We start from the raw sequence: 22,130 nt of genomic DNA, 5'->3' as shown, positions 1-22,130 counted from the left end.
TGAAGTAATCTTACAAATCAAATTTACTTACACATGTTCTGTTCCTTTCTTGCATAGACTACATGTAGCAAGAAATTCTTTGAACCCAGCATGTCCACAGATATCACACAGTTCCACCTGACAGGCAGAAGTTATTCGCAAAGTTGCAAAATTAAAGAATTTCAAAGAGTACAAAAGTTCTGTAAACAGAATAGCAGAACTCATACCGACAAAATTTTGTCTCTAGAATATATGCTACCTCCAAAACCAAGATTGTGTGTTTTGAGAGAGAGAGAGAGAGAGAGAGAAATACAAAACTTTAACACATACAAAGGCATTATCATGTTATAAGAAAGAGAGCTGATTTATAACTGCCCTGCACAAACATATACTATGCAAGTGCAAAGTTTATGCACACAAGCATGAAAGAAACCTGGAAGAAGCTCACGTGGCCCCAAGACATATAACCCTTCTAACCATCATAGCAAAGCTAGTATTACTTGCAAAGCTCTGCAAAAAAGCATACTTATTATGCCAGAGCATATGCAACAAAGTTTTATGATGAGAAAAAGTGGGCAAATAGAAGATTACAGAATTTTCCATCAAAAGGCAACTGTCTTATTTTGAAAATCATAGCTTCCACAGAAACTTTGCTGCAATAAAGTTGCATCTAGAACATGGTTCAAAGCAAATCTGAAATCTGGTTGCGGTCACACAACAGGCATAGAAAATGATCCTCCTCTACCGTGTCCATTTACAATAGAAATCAAGTCCTCTTAAAAAGACAATTCAGAATTCCAACACCTCAGAACAAGTCTGAAATAACATAAGACTCAGCAAGTTAACCTCATCGAGTGATTTAAATTGGTAGAAAAGAATCCCTAGTGATGACTATGGCAATGAAAGAGATCAAAGATCAGAGCATGCCTCAGAATATGATTGGGCTCCATCCCCACCCTACTCTTGTGAGAAATGCACCAACCATGGAGGAGAGAGAAATGAGAGACAGTGACAATGAGTGAGCTGAAGCAAGAGAGTAGATTGTACTTGTTGAACTGAAAAGATAAGAGTGAAAGCACAACACTAGTTTACGTCATAGGTTCACCTAACTAGCCTTCCATGAACTAACTAAGGTTAGGTTAATTACTCTACTCCCTAATGTCACTACTTTAATGTCTAAAAACCCTAGGTACACACACACACTCACTACATTGACACTTTAATAAGTGTCCACACTACACGAATTACATGGGCACTACCTAGAATTGGCAAATTCTAACACCCCCTTGCAATGCAAATGTGATGAAGTACAAGGATGATCAATCACCAAAGGATAATAAATTCAAGGACTTTCGAAAAGCCTCAAAGTTCTCACATGCTAATGCTTTGGTGAAAAGGCCTACAACATTTTCTTGTGTGGATACATACATCAAGTTGATCTCTCCTGCATAGCATCTCTCTCTAACAATGTGATAATGTACCTCAATGCGTTTCATGCAAGCATGAAACACAGGATTTCGTGCTACTGCAATCGCACTCTGACTCTCAGAAAGAATGGGCATAGAACCCTCCAATGGTATATGTAGATCAGCCAACAAGTCACGCAGCCATACACATTTTATTTTTGCCGTGAAATCTACAATTTTATCCTTTTTAGGTCCAATGAGCAATATGTCATCTACATAAAGAATAATAATAAGCAAGTTTCCCCCTTCATTCTTAATGTATAGAGTGAAAATAATTGGACTAGTTTTAAACCCTTTGCTAGCCAAATAACAATCTATTTAGAGTACCATGCACAAGGAGCCTATTTGAGACCATAAAGAACCTTATGCAACTTGCAGACCATGTGCTCTTTTTCTTTAACCACAAACCCTAGAGATTGTGAAACGTGAACATCCTCATATAGATCCCTGTCCAAAAATGTTAACTTCATGTCCAACTTGATGTACTTTCTAGCCTAATTTGTAGCCATAGCAATGACACATCTCATTGTACTCATATGGAATGTTGAAGCAAAGGTTTCCCCTTAATATATGCCCTTCTTCCATGCATAGTCTTATGCTACCAACCGTGCCTTGTAGCTATCAATAGTGCTACCAACCTTCCATTTGAGTTTAAAAACCCATTTTGTGCCAATAGTCTTTTTACCACGTGGCAAATCCACAAGATCCCATGTAGAGTTGATAACAATAGTCTAACTCTTCCTACACGGCCTACATCCAATGTACATCTTGCTAAACTTCATTCAAGGATGTAGGCTCATCAATGAGCTCATGAACACATGGCCATCATAATCATCATCTACTTCATAAAATCAGCCAAATGTGCCTCCCTACATCATGTGCTATATGCTTAGTAACCCTTTTAGTGTACTGAGGTAAGGATCATCCATTCTACTCTCTTAGAGAGCACGTAACAACCATCTAGGGACTATTTTAGTTGCATTTATAGCGGCCCTTTCATGCTCTACTACATCTTCTACTGCATGAGGCAATCCAAGATCAAGTGTCTGCTCTTTAAGAGCATGTTTAGAAACAACTTGCTGTAATATGTCAGTCTGGCCATTTACAACAAGCACAGACTCCAAAGAAAGTGGTAGAAGACCCTCAAAGACATCATTAATGTCACGACTGGCTAGCATCTCAAACTTGATCATGTGAAAATATAGCGTTTTCAAAAAATATAACATCCCAATTGACAAATACTTTCTTCATGCGTGGATCATACAAGAATAGCCCTTGTTCTTCGAACCATAGTCAATAAAAAAGCATTTTACAACTTTATCGTTGAGCTTTTCACAAAGCTCTTTCAAAACATGTGCATAGACTATGCATCCAAACACCTAAAAGCAATCAATTTTGATATCATGCTAAGCTTCAAACCGTGGGATTGTCTTTAGTGCTTTAGTGGGTACACAATTTAATACATGATTTACACGTTGAAGGCCCTCAAGCAAAACTTATGCGATAGCCCCTTGCTTTTAAGCATGCAATGAGTCATTTCCATAAAATTTTCAATTTTTCCTTTCAGCAACACCATTTAGCTAAGGGGTCGTTCTAACGATGGCTTGATGCATGATGCCATTTTCAAGTAAAAATGTCTCAAAGCATGAGACATGTACTCCCCCCTCCCCTATCCGTCCAAAATGTCTACACCTTCAAGCCAATTTCAGCCTCCAACTTTGCAAGAAGATGTTCAAAACACAAAAACACATTAGATTTTGCTTTTAGCCCATACACCCATGTATACCAAGAGTAATCGTCAATAAAGATGACAAAATAAAACTGACCCCCAAATGGAGATGTCCTCATGGGACCAAAAACATCTATATATAAGATGAATTTTCTGGATAGCACTTACAACACCATCCTTCTTGAAAGTAAGCTTGTGCATTTTGCCTAGAATACATCTCTCACATGCATGGGGAGGTGGGGTCTCCACTGGAGGCAATGCATCTACCGTCTAACACCACTAAAGGGTCATCAGACTACCAAAACACATATCTCCATAGCGAGCATTCCTCATGGGACCAAAAACATCTATATATAAGATGAATTTTCTAGATAGCACTTACAACACCATCCTTCTTGAAAGCAAGCTTGTGCATTTTGCCTATAATACATCTCTCACATGCATGGGGAGGTGGGGTCTCCACTGGAGACAATGCATCTACCGTCTAACACCACTAAAGGGTCATCAGACTACCAAAACACATATCTCCATAGCGAGCATGCCATAGCTCCACATTCAACATTGTGGGCCAAAGATTGCTAATTGCCAAAGCATCATGAGAATATCCATCATACATATCCAACAAAAAGAGACCCTTATATAGAGTGCTAGATATCCTGAGTGCATAATCCATCTCTCTATCTCTCTGACAATGTATTTGTCATCTTTGAAGATGACCCAAAAGCTATGCTTATTAAAAGTAAATATGAACAACAATTTTTTTCTAATGCCACGCACAAACAAAATCCAAAAGCATGAAATCTGAACCATTTGTAATAATAATCATGACTAAACCAATGCCACATACATCATAACTACTACTATTCGCACATGAAACACACTACCTTGCAAGGGTTGAATACCATGTATGCTATGTTTCAACAACATTAATGTTGAGAAACCACTTCTTCAGTTTTCAACACACTTCATTTAGTGTTTCATACTGAGGACAGTCTCGAAAAGGGCTGATATCCACATTTTAGTCACGATTTCGATGGATATCGATACAACAATTCGCTACCGTAGACAACTTATGCCTATAAATTGGCCATCACTTCATTTATTCTTCACCACCACCACTTTAGTCATTCTTCACCCCTCTTCTTCCATAACTCCGACACTCTTTTCTATCCACACTACTGCTGCCCATACCCGTACTAGAGGACATCATAGTTCGAAGTCACCCTTCCTCTTCTCCTTTAGAGGCCCTGTTCCATCACTCAAGTCTTGCATTTGAAGCTCTTCCAGCCTAGCATTAGGATCTGCTACATTGGCATCAGCTTCTTTCTCATCAAGCCTCACTTTGGGTTTACGTTTGTCTGTCTTGAGGCCTTTCCCTTGCCTAGCATCACCTGCTCTAGTTTGTGTCAATATCCTTGTATCTGGCAACCATCCTTGGCATCAGTCATCAGCATTTGGGTTGTTTCTACTTTGCATTTGCAGCTCATCTCCCCAAGCATTTGTGTCTTCCAGCCTAGTGACTTCTCCATCATCTAGCGTCATCCTATTCCTCCAGGCGTCAATATCTAGGCTATCATCATCTGCATTTGACAGCTCACACACATTTGGCCTTTGTGTTTTGCAACTAGACCATCTTCTCAGCATTTGAGAACTATGGTTCACTCCCTTGACACTAGCGATCATCTTCCTCATCTTGGACGGCATCAGAGGACTGTCGTTCGCTCCCTCGATAACCATCCATCACCTTCAAATGATTACTTCAATAGCCCACTACTCGAAGGACTACGTTGTTGGAAAATGGCAGCTAACTATGGAGAGAGAGAGAGGAGAGACAATGACAGCAAGAGAGTGAGCTGAAGCAAAAAGAGTAGAGTGTACTTGCTAGAATGAAAGATGGAGTGAAAGGACAACTTATGTTTAGGTCAAGGGTTGACCTAACCAACCTTCCACCAACTAACTAAAGTTAGGTTTATTTTACTCTAGAGCCTAGTGTCACTACTTTTAAGTTTCTAAGACACTAGGTGTACACACCTTACATTGACACTTTAATAAGCGTCCACACCACACAAATTACATTGGGCGCTGCCCACAGAATCGGCAAATTCTAACACCCCTTGCAGTGCCAATATGATGAAGTACAAGAATGATCAATCACCAAAGGGTAACAAGTTTAAGGGCTTTCGAAAAGCCTCAAACTTCTCGCGTAGTAGTGCCTTGGCGAAAATGTCAACATTTTTCTATGTGGGTATATACATCAAGCTGATCTCTCCTACATAGCATCTCTCTTTGACATAATGGTAATGCACCTCTATGTGTTTTGTGCGAGAATGAAACATAGGATTTTGTACTACTGCAATAGCACTCTAACTATCAAAAAGAATGGATGTAGGACCATCCAATGGTAAATGTAGATCAGCCAACAATCTGCGCAACCATACACATTACACTATTGCTGTGGAGGCTGCCATGTACTCAACCTCACAAGACGAGGTAGCCACTGTAGGTTGTTTCTTGCTTAGCCATGAAATGCATGAACGGCCTAGAAAGAAACAATGTCCACTAGTAGACTACCTAGTGTCTGCATCGTAAGCCCAATCTAAATCACCATAAACCTATAAGTGCAAGTTTTCCCCCTAGGAAATAATAATGCATGTGACTGAGTACCTTGCAAATATCTGAAGATCCGCTTAACAACTTGCCAATGTATGGTCCGTGGGCTATGCATATACCTACTCACCTGAGATACTACATACTGAATGTCAAGGCGTGTGTTGCAAAGATAAATAAGATAGCCAACAGCCTAGCTGTAAATTGCAACATCAAACATCTCTTCACCATCATGCATAGACAGCTTTAAGCCTGGCTCCATAGGAGTGCACATAGATCTGCAATCTTGCATACTAAACCTTTGTAACAACTTAACCACATATTGTGACTGTGACATGATGATACCATGCTAATTTTGGGTGAATTGAATCCCCAAATAATAGTGTAGGCAACCCATGTCTGACATAGCAAATGCATGTTTTAATTTAGCCTTAAAATTTGCAAATTTTTCTTTTGTAGGTCAAGTGAGCAATATGTCATCTACATAAAGAATGATAATCAGCCAGTTTCCCCCCCCCCCCCCCCTTCTTAATGTATAGAGTGGGAGCAGTTGGACTATTTTTGAACCCTTTGCCAGCCAAATAAGCATCAATTTTGAAGTACCATGCACGAGGAGCCTGTTTGAGACCATAAATAGCTTTATGCAGCTTGCATACCATGTGCTCTTTCCCTTTAACCACAAACCCTAGAGGTTGTGACACATAAACATCCTCATGCAAATCCCCATTCAAGAATGCTGTCTTAATGTCCAATTGATGTACTTTCTAGCCATAATTTGTAGCCATAGTAATCATGCATCTCACCATACTCATACGAGATGTAAGAGCAAAAGTTTCTTCATAATCTATGCTCTTCTTCTGTGCATAGCCTTTTGCTACCAACCGTGCTTTGTACAATTGTACCATCAGCCTTGCATTTGAGTTTGAAAATCCACTTTGTGCCAATGGCATTCTTACCAAGTGGTAAATCCACAAGATCCCATGTAGAGTTAGTGGCAATAGAGTCTAACTCATCCTGCATGGCCTGCATCCAATGTACATCTTGCTGAGCTTCGTCCAAGGAAGTAGGCTCATCATCATCCAATAGTGAGCTCATAAACACATGCTCATCACAATCATTTACTTTCATAAAATCAATCAAATGTGCTGCATCATTTGCTGCATTTTTGGCAACCCTTCTAGTGCATTGAGGTATAGGAGCATCCATTTTACTGTTCTGGAGAGTCTGTAACAACCAACATGGGACTGTTTTGGCTGCATTTACAACAGCCCTTTCATGTTGTACTACTTCTTCCACTGCATGTGGCAAACCATCATCGATACCTTGCTGTTCGAGAGCATATGGTGCAACAACAGCTTGCTATATTAAGTCTGTCCTGCCATTTACATCAGGCACAGACTCCAAAGTAAGTGGCAAAAGACCCTCAAAGACATCACCAATGTCATGGGTGGTTGGCATTTGAAACTGATCATGTGAAAATGCAGCATTTTCAGCAAATAGGACATCCCTACTAACAAAGACTTTCTTCGTGCACGGGTCATACAAGCGACAGCCCTTCAGCAACATTAAATGCTGAATCAGCCATTGAAGAATCATAACTGCATGTGAGAAATGCATAGTCCTTCTCTACAAAGTTGGTTGAAGTATCATCATCAGCAGATTTGTTGGCTGATGTTTCTTGGACAGCCAAACCGAAGTTCTTTTTCTTCTCTTTGGCCAATCTTTTTCTACATTCATCGATATAGTGAACGGGCTTCTTGCAATAATAGCATTTCCCCTTCTTTTTAGTCTTTTGTGTCTTGGACAACTTTATTTGATGGCTGTCCAACATCACTCTTTTGCTGATTTTTTACATTTTGCTTTACTTTTCCTTTGCCTTTGAACTTGGAAAGCATAGCCACATCACCTACATGCAATGCTACATTCTTCGGAGTTTGTTCCTCTTACAGCAAAAGGCCTTCCAACTCCACAAATGTAAGGGGCTGCTGCCCCCCCCCCCCCCCCAAAGACAACATCAAAGAGATATGGAAACCAAGATATGACTCTGGAAGAGAGTTCAGTGTGATGTTTACCAATTCAACATCCTGAATGACCTCATCAACATTGAGTAGTTGTTCATGCAAATCCTGTATGTGAGTAAGGTGCTCTAACATGCTAACACCTGTTGAGCTAAAATATGCATTACTTGCTGATTAGCCTCTTAAATAGCCCCAAAACACACTAAAAATGCTCTTTTAGAGTAAAACCCTAAAGCGGGGAGCGGTTCAAGAGAGTTCAGTGGAAACCCTAAAACGGGGAGCGGTTCGAGAAAGTTCAGTGGAAACCCTAATTTTTGGGGCACCCTTCCACATCTATAAATAGACTGGCTGCCCCCATTCAGCAATCATCCTTGTTTGCAGATTACACCAACCCACACACCCTCTGCTGCTGTTGGCGCCCAGTTTTCAGCCTACAGCCCGCCTCCATCTACTGTCCAACCATCATCGATTGCAGCCACATCATCTTTAGACTGTCCATTGATGTAGGCGACAGCTCTCAGCTGCTGGCGACTGCTCCAAACTGTCCCAGACTGCTGTTCAGCTTGTTGTCCATCATCTCCAGGGTCAGCCAGCCTGCGTTTTCAGCATTGCAGGCTTTGACACTCTCAGACACTGTTCCAGCCTGTTGTTTACAGCAGGCTGTGCATAGTTTCCAGTCCCCCAATCGATGGTACACCAGTTTCCAGCCTCCAGACTACTGCATTTTGGTGACCAGCCTGCTGCCATTCACTATTCAGCACTCCTACACTCCAACTAGTGGTCACAGACTTGGGATCCGTCTTCAGTGGATGTCACACTTCGACATTGCTCTACCCTAGAGCACACTGTACACTCTTACATTCATTTACAACATTCATTCACTTCACAGTTGTATTCTCTCTCCCCCTTCTTCTGTTTGTGTTTGAGTTTTTGAGTTTTGAGTTTTGCATTTAAGGTTTGAGTTTTGCCCTCTGTGTCTGTGTCTGTGTCTTTGTGTTTCTGTCGTGGTCGTACACTCTGTGTATCCTCAGTGCAAACCCTAGCAGTCTTCTTAACATGGTATCAGAGCTGGTGCTCTTGTAAAGAGTATCCTGCGGATATTGTTGAGAGCTAGTCTTTGTGCGAGGCACACAATACAACTCGTAACCGAATCACAATGTCCCAAACACCTTCTTCTCCAGTTCCTATGATGTCTTATCAAGCTTCTCCATCATTGGAGGCCTTGAGACGACATTATGGACTCGGTGAGGAGGACAACACTCCACCTTCACCAGATTTCACTAACATGACAGAGGACTTTGAGGAGTACTATCGCAACAAGTATGGTGATTTTTACACCCCTCCTACCAGTTTTGCTACCACATTCGGACCGGTTGGTGAGGTTGGCCACCTCTCTGATCATGGAGGACATACGGCATTTGGAATGTCTAGCGATCCATCTTCATCATCTCCGCCAAGTCCAATGTCAGGTTTGTACAATTCTTTTGTATTGCATGGATCAAAACCCTCACCTATTTCTTCTTTTGAGGTACAGGATCCGGATGGCTTTGCGTATGTGAACTTCAATAGAGGGGGCTCACGAAGCAGACGAAATTCAGGTACATCTACAGCTTCTGTTTCATTTGAGCATATTACACACACTTCTCACTTCTCTCCCATCCCACCCTCTTCTATATCACACCTTGATCATCTCTCATCATCTTTCCAAAATCTTGGATTACACTCCACATCTGCATCACACACCCTAGGGTTTGGATCTACCATCTCCGCTACTATCACCTTTTCCTTCACCCCATTCACTACCTCTTTGCACCATGGTACTTCATTAGGGGGAATGCCACCCTTTAACACAGTGCCTCTCACCTTTCAGCAAATGAGCACACCCATCACTCCTGTGTCGACTATGATGGGCATCCCCCTCACTATCCCCAGCTTCACATCTCCCATGACCACTCATACGCAGGGGTTTCCATCCTTAGCTTATGGTGTGTCTTCACACTCTCCTTGAGTTACACCTACGCAGGGATTTCCATCTTCTGCTCCCCGTGTTCCCATCCCACCTCCTTGGGTTCCTCAAGTGGCTACCATGCCCATGCCTAGTCAGCCCATCCCTACCTATGGATCCACCTTGCACACTACCCGCATGCCTAGTGGGCACTCTGGGGCCCATTCCCAAGTGTACTCCACTCCCCCATCCTACCCCCGCTACACTTTTTCACACTATCCATCTCTAAGCACTACCACTCCTGTTGCAACGGCCAAGAATGCCTTCACAGATAAGACACGTTTTAACGGGTCAAATTTCACTACTTGGTCGAATTTCATGCAACAAGTGCTTGAGTCTCAGGGTCTTTGGGACCTCCTCATTGGTCTAGAGCCTATGCCGGACCCTCGACTAGCTCACCCTGACTACATCCGTCAATGGAGAGTCTGCAATGCTAAAGCTCAACATTGAGTTGATGCAGGGATTGCTTCCTGAGTTTCACTCTCAGTTGCAGCACTTCCCGCTCACATCAGAGCGTTGGAGTCACCTTGTCGACTGCTATGCGGCTCGTGATCGTATTCGGTGCATCAATCTCGACTTTGAGCTTCAAGAGTTCTCTCTTAAGGAAGGCGATGATCTAAAAGTCAAGCTGGCTGACTATAGGCGGTTACTCACCGAGTTCGCCACTACTGGCTCTCCAAAGTCAAATGATGATCAGGTTACATTCTTCTTGAATAAGTTACCCGCAAAATACTTCGATTTCATTCAACACATCATCTCCCAACCTCGATTGCCAACCTTCTACGAGTTTAAGTGCCAGTTCTTGTGTTATGCAAGGCTGCATGATCAAGTCCAAAAGAAATCCTCATCACAGCCTTATTCAAAGCAAAGGGGGTTGGTTGCCTCTTCTTCGAGAGGGAAAACCACCAGTGGCAAGAACTCGCTAGATGCGAAGGCAAGCCAATCAAAGGGTGAGTTCTCTTCCTCAGATGGAACCAAAGAATCAAGACCTCTCTGGCAACAACTCCCTAAGAAAAACCGGTTTTGCACACACTACCAAAGAGCAGGCCATGTGGACGAGGAGTGTGGCTCCAAGGCCCAAGGTCTTCCACCTAAAAAGCCTCAGCAAACCACTGCGACTTCACAATCCAGTGGAGCTACGCCTTCCACTCCTGCTGCATCTGCTCCTTCAACGCCCGTTGTTGCTGCTGGACATGTGGCTCGAGTACAGCCTCAGTAGCCCATCTCTTTCACTACCCTTGAGGAACTAGTTGATTGGTCTGCAAGTTCCGGTCCCGTTGCACTTCATGCATCTATCTCACCTTCCTCCCCACCTCGTCAGGCGTTCCCTTGGCAGCGCCCTGCTACTGGACATATGCGATGGTGGCCACCTTCTTAGACTAGCATGTCTTTAGGTCCTTTCGGATACCCTAGGTCAGTCTAGCATTCATTTTTCGCACTCTTAGAGTCGGACCCATAGGATTTTTGTGCCAAGTATCTCGCTTGAAGACACTTCTTGCACTCCTAAGTGTGCAAGCAAAATACGAGTGGAGCGATGCAAGTGTGACTGAGTTGTTCAGGTACCTTTTACGTAGGCTTCGTTGATTTCTTTTCGACACCATCATAAAAAACAATTGTGCTTTTTCAAGGTGTTTTATGATTTCTTTTCAGGTTTCTAAAGTATCATATATTACCGCTTATAAATACCATGCTTGAGTCTTGTGATGATGCGCAACATGTTTTAGGAAAGCTTGGCATGGACTACAACAACATCCATGTATGTGTCAACGATTGAGTACTATTTTGAGGAGAATACGAGACTATGGAGACATGTTCAAAGTGTGGTGCTCACAGGTATCGACAGGAATTATAAGGGGGGAAAACCATCCCTCAAAAACTTCTTAGATACTTTTCACTTATCCCCCATATACATCACATCTTTCGTGCGTTCGATATGGCGAGCTTGATGTGGCATCCACAAAATAAATCAACATATGGAGTCCAACACACCCACATACACATTTGCATCTTTACACTTGTTCCTTTAGTTAGCTTTTCATTTTAGTTTTATTTTGTTTTTGGAGCATCTCACTACTGACCTCTGTGATTGCAAACTTTGATCTTCTTTGCATGTTTTGTTTTCAGTGTAGGGCTAATATGCAAGTTTGCCCAATCCTACCTAGGCTGGAGACTTGGGATGCGCATCGTTCCTTCATGGTTTCATCGTCCTTGGAGTTTTGCTCTTCTACCAGCATGGAGGCTTCCCCTCTTGAGGCGGATCGTGCAACATCTCTCTTGATGCTATCATGGCGGTGACTTCTACCTAGCTCTTCCAGCTGGGATGCTTCATTCTCCTCTTCATTCCTTATGGTTCTCGGCACCACATGAAGACCAACATCAGGCTCCTCTTCCTTCTTCGACATCTACATCCAGGTGGAGAGGGGATTCCTACCCTTCTTGGTATTCTACAAGCTTCAGCACTTTGTCTTTGACATCGGCTTCTCCCCCCTGTTGTACCTTACCCTTAGCATTACATGATTTCATCATCTTTGTACTAGAGCACTTGGGCAAGTAAACAATTTTTCCATGAGGGACATTGTCCAAGTAGCACCTGCTGCATGAGCATTCTTCAGTATGTAGCGTACTTTGCATCTCACTCTTAAGTGGATGGGTTAGCTTGTACTGTTTTGAGATGGGTTGGCTGTCCCCTCCCTACTCCCATCTTCTGGGTCACTATTCATTTCTCAATCGGCCGCATCACATAAAATTTACCGCACTTATTCAAAAAAAAAAAAAACACAAAGTTCAATGTGATTCCATCCGCCTTTATAGGACTTGATAGGCCACTGGGCAACCGACGTGCAACCTTTGTCCAATGCCCTGTCCTCTCTGGGGTGACTACTTGGATTCCCTTGGTAAGATAACTATAGTCTCTGTAGTCTTGGTAGGCTACTGGGCAGTCGACGTGCATCCTTTATCCGATGCCTTGGCTGCTTTGGGGTGGGACGCCTTGGGGTACATAAACATCACCATGGCTGGCCTAACCTTTCGGCTCAGTTTTGGGCCTGAGAGGGGGTGTTGAGCTAAAATATGCATTACTTGCTGATTAGCCTCTTAAAAAGGCCCCAAAACACACTAAAAATGCTCTTTTAGAGTAAAACCCTAAAACGGAAAGCGATTCGAGAGAGTTCAATGGAAACCCTAAAACGGGAAGCGGTTCAAGAAAGTTTAGTGGAAACCCTAATTTTTGGGGCGCCCTTCCACATCTATAAATAGACTGGCGGCCCCCATTCAGCAATCATCCTTGTTTGCAGGTTATACTAGCCCACACACCCTCTGCTGCTATTGGCGCCCAGTTTTCAGCCTACAGTCCGCCCCCATCTACTGTCCAACCATATCATCGACTGCAGCCACATCATCTTCAGCCTGTCCATTGCTATAGACGACAGCTCTCAGCTACTGGCAACTGCTCCAAACTGTCCCAAACTGCTATTCAGCCTGCTGTCCATCATCTCCAGGGTCAACCATAACCTGTGTTTTCAGCATTGCAAGACTTGACACTCTCAGACACTGTTTCAGCCTGCTCTTTACAGCAGACTGTGCATAGTTTCCAACCCCCGATCAATGGTACACTGCTGCGTTTACCAGTTTCTAGCCTCCAAACTGCTGCGTTTTGGTGACCAATCTGCAATCATTCACTATTCAACACTCCGACTGGTGGTCACTGACTTGGGATCCGTCTTTGGTGGATGTCACACTCGGACATTGCTCTGCCCTAGAGCACATTGTACACTCTTACATTCATTTACAGCATTCATTCACTTCAAATTATGTTCTCTCTCTCCCTTCTTCTATTTGTGTTTGGGTTTTTGAGTTTTGAGTTTTGTGTTTAGGGTTTGAGTTTTGCCCTCTGTGTCTATGTCCGTCTTTGTGTTTCTGTCATGGTCGTACACTCTGTGTGTCCTCACTGCAAACCCTAGCAGTCTTCTTAACATCACCTTCATCCATGGTCACATTGGCGAACAATCAAAGAAAGTGCTTGTGTATCTTTTGAGTCCTATTTTCTTTGATCGTCGGTAGGAGGGAGAGGAGGGGCAGCAGTAGTAGAAGCACCAATACCACCACCAACAGCACCAGCAACCTGTCCTCGAGCGTTACGTTGAGGTTTGTGGTGCAAGTCCTCCTGGTCGCTGCAAATCATTTGTAACATAGTTCCACAAGTCCTTCGCCACAAGAAGGTTACGGACCATAAAACTCCATAGTGGATAGTTTGAGCCATCAAGTTTGTCCTCTTGAGTGAGGACACCAAGGATGTTGCTCTAATCATTATTCCCCTCACGTGCAAAACTCTTCCTCAAGCTGAGAACCAAGCTAGCAGCAATAGGACCTTGGGCAAGATGGCACCAGCTGACAGTGGCTGAACGGAATCTGCGCGTACAAGCTGTTCTAATACCAAATGTTGGAAAATGGCAGCCAGCTATGGAGAGAGAGAGAGGAGAGACAATGACAGCAAGAGAGTGAGCTGAAGCAAAAAGAGATTAGTGTACTTGCTAGAATGAAAGATAAGAGTGAAAGTACAACTTATGTTTAGGTCAAGGGTTGACCTAACCAGCCTTCCACCAACTAACTAAGTTAGGTTTATTTTACTCTAGAGCCTAGTGTCACTACTTTAAGTTTCTAAGACACTAGGTGTACACACCTTACATTGACACTTTAATAAGTGTCCACACCACACAAATTACATTAGGCGTTGCCCATGGAATCGGCAAATTCTAACATATGTTTCACTCCCTTCACTATGCAAATTCCCCATAGGAGCTGCCACCTAATTCAAACAAGACAGTGCAATCATCTTATGAGCTTCAACTCCATTGTATCAACTTTTCTTCTTATAGCATGATTCAATGCATCATTACTAAGTTCTTGTGTTTTTGAGTTTCTCTTCTCTCTCAATGTTTAATGTACACACTATGTTTCTCCCTGCAAACTCTATTGCCTCTCTGGTCTCTTAGTCATTTTTTTGACATGGATCAAAGCCAAAGGTGTTCACTGAGCAATAAAGATTCTCTAAATCAGAAGGCAAAGACAAGTTGCAAATTCAGCATTATCTACCAATTTCCCCCCTTCCGCTACATCACTAGGAGACGAAGATATCCTTCTCTGCCTCTCACTGCCACTCTTCCTTTCACAAGCTGATACTCCAATGCTATGACTTCTCCACAAGCAAATGGACAAACTATTGGGTACTCACCGAAACCCCCACCCATACTCGCCGACATGAACCTTTGCTTTCTACACAGCCAAAGAATATGTGTCTACCCCTAGGTACTCATTGTGCCACCTCTCTCTTCTAGGCAAAAAAGTTTATTTTGCATTGGCTTTTCGATCTTTATGCTTAAGGCAATAAGACGCCTCCGAAACACACTAAGTCCTCTCGAGCACCAATAAGAGCATCAGGCGCCAAGATCTTCTTGCTAGACACCGTCTCCTTGTCAATCCGCTCCTCCACAAGACCTTGGTTGTTTGCCACCTTCCTTTACTTCAACTTTCCAGTCTACTCTATTGAGAGACACTAACTGTCGCCCTCCCTTGGCTCAACATGAGTCTCACCTTTTCCCACCCTTGACTATCAAGTTTGAGAGGCCACCTTTGGGAGTTCTTTGACATCTCCGACACCCTAGATACCTTCTTCGACACAACCGACGGCACTTTCTTCGTCACCAAATGATTCCGAGTCCATGATCCATGAGTTTTTAGTTTTCCTATCTCTTGCAAAGGGGGATTCAGAGGGGGATACACTCTCTTTGCTTCAAAGGAGACTCCTACTTGTTTCTTGGCTTCAGAGAGAAACCTTGCATCTCTGCCCTCGAAGGAGGCACATACTCATCGCAAAGTTTTTCACCCACCATTTACTCTTTGGGGATGGTTGTCTTTGAGCAATCATTTCTCCTAGTGATACCCAAGATTTTTAGAGACCAATTAGATCAAGGCCTTAGAGGTTTAGCAATGACTTGGTGACAAGGCCTTTAAATTCCTTCCAACATGGAGTAACAAAGCTGATGGCTTTCCTATTGAGATGGAGTCAAGTTCTACAATTCATCTCGTCTACTCTTTTTTACTACAAGTTACCTTTTAGGTAGAAATCTTGGATCTTTGAGATCCTCTATATCTTCTTCATATCTCTCTTCGCTCCTTTTTCTTCATTCCTTTTTGGGGCCTAAGAGAAAGTGTTGAGAAACCACTTATTCAACTTCCACACTTGATTTAGACTAGTGTCCACATTTTGGTCAATTTTCAATAGGCGGCCACAGTGATTCGCCATCCTAAACAATTTATGCCTATAAACAAACCGTCACTTCATTCACTCTTCACCAGCACCACTTCAATTAATTCTTCACTCCTCTTCTTCCATCACTTCAGCACTCTTCCCTCTCCACACCACTACTGCCCATCACTTCTTCAAGAATAGTGGAATAGTGGAAAGCACTATTCAAGGCTTGAATAGTGGAATAGTGCACTATTCCACTTCTTCTCTTTCAAAAGCCCTATCCACTATTCAAGTCTTGCGTTTGGAGCTCTTTCAGCCTAGTGTCAACATCTACTACATTGGCATCAACTCATCAGGCATTCATCTTGATTTACTTTTGTCGATCTAGAGGCCTTCCCCTTGCCTAACATCACCTGCTTTGGCCTTGCGTCAACATCCTTGTATATGGTGACCATCCTTAGCTTCAATCATTAGCATTTGAACTGTTTCTGCTTTGCGTTTGTAGCTCATCTCCCCAAACATTTGCATTTTGCAACGTGGTGACTTCTCCATCATCTAGCAACTTCTTCATCATCTCGCATTATCATATTCCTCCCCACATCAACATTTGGGCAATCATCATCTGTGTTTAACAACTCACACATCTTTGGCATTTACATTTTGCAGCCAAGCCATCTTCCCAACATTTAATAACTACGGTTCGCTCCTTCCACAACTGGTGATTATTTTCTTTATCTCCGACGACATCAAAGAACTACAATTTGCTCCCCCAACAACTGTCCTTCACCTTCCAGTGATTACTTCAATAGCCCAATGCTCGCAAGTCTATGTTTCGCTTCCTTCACTATACAGATTCTCCACAGGTGCTGCCGCCAAATTCTAACAGGACAATGCAATCACCTTCTGAGCTTTGGCTCCGTTGTATTAGCTTTTCTTCTCATAGCAAGATTTAATACATCATCATCATATCCATGCGTTCTTTAGTTTCTCTTCTTTCTCAATGTTTATCATACACACACCATCTCTCTGCAAACCCTATTGTCATTTTTTTGACATGGTATCAAAGCGTTTTTCTCTTAGTCATTTTTTTGACAATTAAATGTTGAATCAACCATTAAGGACCAAAACTGCATGTGAGAAATACAAATCCTCCTCCACAAAGTTAGATGAAGCATCAACATCAGTAGATCTACTAGCCAATATCTTTTGGACAACCGAAAACAGAGTCTTTTTTTCTTTTCTTTGACCAATCGCTTCCTACATTCATCAATATAATGACCAAACGTTTTACAATAACAACATTTTTCCTTTTTCTTGGATTTCTTTGTGTCTTGGGCAACCTTATTTGGTGGCTGTCCAACATCATCCTTTAGCAATTTTTCACATTCTATTTGACTTTCCCTTTGCCTTTGTTCTTTACAAGCATAGCCACAACACCCGAACACAATGCAACATTCTTCCAAGTGTGTTTCTCACATAGCAAGAGGCTTTCCGATTTCACAAATGCAGGGGGTTGCTTCCCTCTCCCTCAAAGACAACATCAACAAAGTATGGTATCCAAGATACGACTCAAGAAGTGAGTTCAATGTGATGGTTATTATTTGCGACTTGAATGACCTCATCAACATTAAACAGCTACTCACGCAAATCCTGTATGTATGTGAGGTGAACTATCATACTTTCACCCTCATCAATGTTTACATTAGTCAACTCTTTGTGGAGATAAGATATCCTACCTTCATTACGTGCTACAAACATACACTAGTAGCATATCAAAAGCTGCTTTTGAAGTCCTATAAAACCAAATATGCAAAATAATATCCCTTTTCATTGACAAGGCAATCAAAGATAGGACATGTGCATTCTTAGAGTCCCACTTCCATTGATCCTCAGTAGGAGAGAAAGAGAAGACAAAAGCAACAATACCACCACCACCAACTCATCCTGTAGCATTATGGTGAGGTATTTGAGGTACAAGACCTTCTAATTTTTTAAAGCTTTATAATAAATACCTTTAACCCTTCATAGTAATTGACAAAACAAACAAAATTCCTTATCAACTTGAGCTTTGTACTCATTGAAAAATACACAAAGTTTTCCATGAAAGTTTGCTTAAGTCTTACATGACACCAAAATTAAATAAAGCTATTACTAAATATCTTAAAGGTTAGAAAAGCAAAATAACCTTGAAACCTAAATAGATTTTGTTTCACAAGAATCAAACCACAAAAAGTGACCTTGTGATCCAATAATTATTGCTACAATTCAAATATTTACCCATAATAAATAGTTTTAATCCTAAGCTCTCTCATAAATATTTTTTAACATCTCAAGGTAATTAACAAAATAATTAAAATTTCTTATTGACTTAAGCTTTCTGTTTATAAAATGCACAATACTTTTCAACTAAGTATGCTTAAGTCTTATATGAGACTATAGTCAAAGAAATCCATTACTAAAGATCTTTCAAAGGTTGAAAAATCAAGACAACTCTTGAGACCTAAATAAATTTTATTTCACAAGGATTGAACCACAAAATGTAGCCTTCTAACACGAAATTTTTATTAAAATTCAAAGATTTATTGTTAATAAATACAAAGTAAATAGATGATAAACTTATTAAGGATTACCTATATTTTCTTCAACCATGTCGAGAAGCTTTTTAACTAAGGACAGCTAAATAAAAGATGCAGTTAAAAAATTTATATCCTTTTAATTTACTTATACAAACAATTATCTATTAATTTATTCTCTTTGTAAGTAATAGATAGATATCTAGAAAAATGAATTAGACCTGGTCACTTATGAGTGATTACATGTTATTGTGACCAACACAGTGGATTAGAAGAAAGATAGTATATACTTCCACCTATATGATCTACTACCTAAAACACTTATAACTAGAAATCAAGCATATCAAGGTTAAACTCACATATAGAAATAATTAATGCTTTAAAATATGAACTAAACCAATCACAATAAACAATTACAATCAACACGATGACATGATCATGAAAAGTTTATATAATGTGTATATATAGACTAAATGTTCAAAGTGTACACATATTTATATAGAAACTCATATGAGAGTTCTAACACTACTTCTTACAAATTCTAAAACAAACTTTTGCATAATATCCATATTAGGGGGATTCCTAAATTTTAAAGGGTTCCTTAGAAGTCCCATGGGTTTTTTTTTTAATATACACTTCAATCTATGAGAGTGTATAACGAAAGAGAAACACATACACAGAGGAGAGAGAGAGAGAGAGAGAGAGAGCAAGCAAAAGATGAAGGAAGAATATTGCACTGACTGAAGAAGAATGCTGGTACAATGAAGATGGACTAATCAATCACTGTACGCAACCCAAAGCATCAGTGAGGACACGAGATCAAACTAATGACAATAGCAACACCAAGCACAAGAGTCGGAGTGTCAAAGCGTGCACTTGCAAAGGAAAGACTAAAGATTGAAGAGTATATCTATCGAGGGATATAAATAACTATAAGTGTCCAAGGAGAGGCATAAATGTTGGCCGACCAATAATAAATGCTGGTCACTAAAGAATAAAATGCCCAAAAAAATAGATGTGGCCATGAAAAAATCCTAGATAACAATGACAATGTCCGACGGTTGTAGACAAACTATGAAAAGCAATAACTAGCCTAAAAATGAACATAGAAAGATAATAAATAAATAAAATACACCTAAACTACCAAAGCTCCTATGTCTCTGTAAGACTCTGACAAGAGCCCACAACCGGAAGATGATAGACTGACATAACTAACACAGGCAAGCTAACACCCCCTCGCAAATCTTGGAAGGATCTAGAGACCCAACAACCTCATGTGATGAGGCATAGAAACCTTGGGCAAAGGCTTTGTGGAGAGATCTGCCGCATTGTTCCACCGCTAACTCCAAATCTAGGATCCACTCTCGAACATAGTGATACTGAACCTCGATGTGCTTCATGCGAGTATGAAACATAGGGTTCTTTGCCAGAGTTAGAGCACTCTCATTGTCTACACGTAACTTTGTAGATCCAAACTGAGGAAAACTAATCTCCACTAATCTACAGTAAAGCCGAACTACCACCGTAGTTGTAGAACATAATGCATAATATTCTCTCTCTATAGGAAAAAAAGCCACAATAGACTACTTCTTGCTACTCCACGAGATAACTCCCGATCCAAGGAAGAAGGCATAACCTGTAGTGAATGGTTGTGAATCCACATTACCTGTCCAATCAAAATCACTCCAACCAAAGAGAGTAAAACCCTCTCTATACATGATCCCGTAGGATCGAGTCCCCTGTAAATAACGAAGAACGCACAAGGCCGCTTTTCAATACTCTTGAGTAGGTCTTCATGAAAGAAGACAACAATGCCGCTACAAAAGAAACATCTCGCAAAGTGTGCATAAGCCAAATGAGAGAACCAACAAGACACCTATAATGGGTGGTATCCGTTGGGGAGCTTCGGCTACTGCCAAAAGCTTGGACTGTGGGTCCATGGGGCAAGAAAGAGGCCCACAATCGACCATACCAAACTCCAAGAGAAACTCAAAGATGTACCTATACTAAGAAATAAAAATGCTCAATGCCATTTGATAGATCTCCAACCCAAGAAAGAAATATAGGATGCCAAGATGTGTCACGTCAAACTTCTATCGCAAAATCTCTGGAGTATGATCTATCTCCTGAGTAGAGTTTCTTATAATAATAAGATCATCCACATACAAAACAAGCAAAATACACCTATCACCCTAAACCTTGAAATATAGAATGGGGGAATGAGTTGATCAATCAAAGATACATTGTAGAAAGAATCGATCAATCCTCTAGTACCAAGTATGAGGAGTTTACTTCAAGGCCTTCCACAAAATGTAGACATTGTCCTCTTTCTCGTGCACAAGAAAATCTGAAGACTGAGAAACATAAATCTCCTCCTCAAGGACACCATTCAAAAAGAAAAACTTGACATAAACAACCCAATAGTCGTAAGCTGCTCTGAGCAAAACCCTTGGCGATAAGCCTAGCTTTGTGCTTGCCCAAGGAGCCATCTACAAGGTACTTACTCTTGTAGATCACCCACTTCACATCTATCACCTTCCACTTCAGGGGTCGCAGAACCAAATCCTAAGTTTGATTACGCTCAACTCTTCCTGCATTGCTTGACACCAAATATCATGTGAAAGACCTTCCTCAACTATAATAGTCTCACTAGCATAAAGAATCTGTGACATAAGAGCATAGTTCACACAAAGTGAACTATTCCACTAGGTCTATTAGCAAGCTAAACTTCATGGATCTATAGAAAAAGCAAAAATGTGAGAAACACTTGAATCCTACATGAGTATTTGGTACCCATGAGAGACCCAAATAGCCCATCCTGCTACGAGAGAGACTAAGTAGCCTCCAATATCCATGATCTAGGGTAGGGACTCCCCCTCACCAAGGGAAAATAAATACTCATCATCTAAAGAAGACTCCCCCTCTAACAATTGATCAACCTTGAAAGACTCCAAAGGAGAGACTAAAGGGATAAAAGTATATGACGAAGAAGAAAAAGTAGTCGCATCCATCAAAGGTGATAGGAAAGCCGAAGTAGAAGGTGGAGAAGGAGGAGAGGGAGGAGCCAAAGATAAGGGATACTAGGAGGCAACTTGGAAGAAAGGAGAGGAACTGAGGGTAGAGGAGGATCAATTGATATTAAAGAATCACCAAGATTAGAACCATCAATAGGATCCTCAGAGACCGAAGCCTCATCAAAGATCACATCCCTAATTAATGCATCACATCCAAAGATGCAAAAGTGACACACAAAGGGCATTCGACGAAAGAAAGCCTCGTAAAGAGTCATGTCTTATAAAGCAGAAGTCTGAGAACGATTATGGATGTGAACCATAATAGCCACCCTTTGGGATGAGGAAGACCCCAATGCTCCAACATCGATTGCGCCATCTCTAGTATGGTCCCATTCGCACACTTCAAAACACCATTCTCGAAAGGTGTATTCGGATGGATATACTCCACCCGAATGCCGTGATCCCTCAAAGTAAACTCTCCACCATGATTTG

At 41.4% G+C, this 22,130-nt stretch overlaps 1 protein-coding gene across 4 annotated transcripts in view; it reads right to left on the bottom strand.

Moving 5' to 3' along the window:
• LOC148021046 (uncharacterized) overlaps nucleotides 1-22,130 on the bottom strand; it is a 40,104-nt gene that overhangs the window by 6,241 nt on the left and 11,733 nt on the right. For 3 of the 4 annotated variants that reach the window (XM_087698887.1, XM_087698884.1, XM_087698885.1), the window contains exon 2: nucleotides 32-117. In XM_087698887.1, the coding sequence (XP_087555013.1) occupies nucleotides 32-117 (86 nt within the window). Of the gene's footprint in view, nucleotides 1-31; nucleotides 118-412; nucleotides 490-22,130 lie in introns of all 4 variants that reach the window. The other variant, XM_087698886.1, reaches the window with a different exon arrangement.

This window comes from Lygodium microphyllum, chromosome 18 (assembly GCF_053477565.2).
Source record: "Lygodium microphyllum isolate KBCC chromosome 18, Lygodium_microphyllum_v1.1.10, whole genome shotgun sequence".
In the NCBI taxonomy this organism is placed as follows: Eukaryota; Viridiplantae; Streptophyta; class Polypodiopsida; order Schizaeales; family Lygodiaceae; genus Lygodium; species Lygodium microphyllum.
This window is presented reverse-complemented; position numbering and strand designations above follow the sequence as displayed.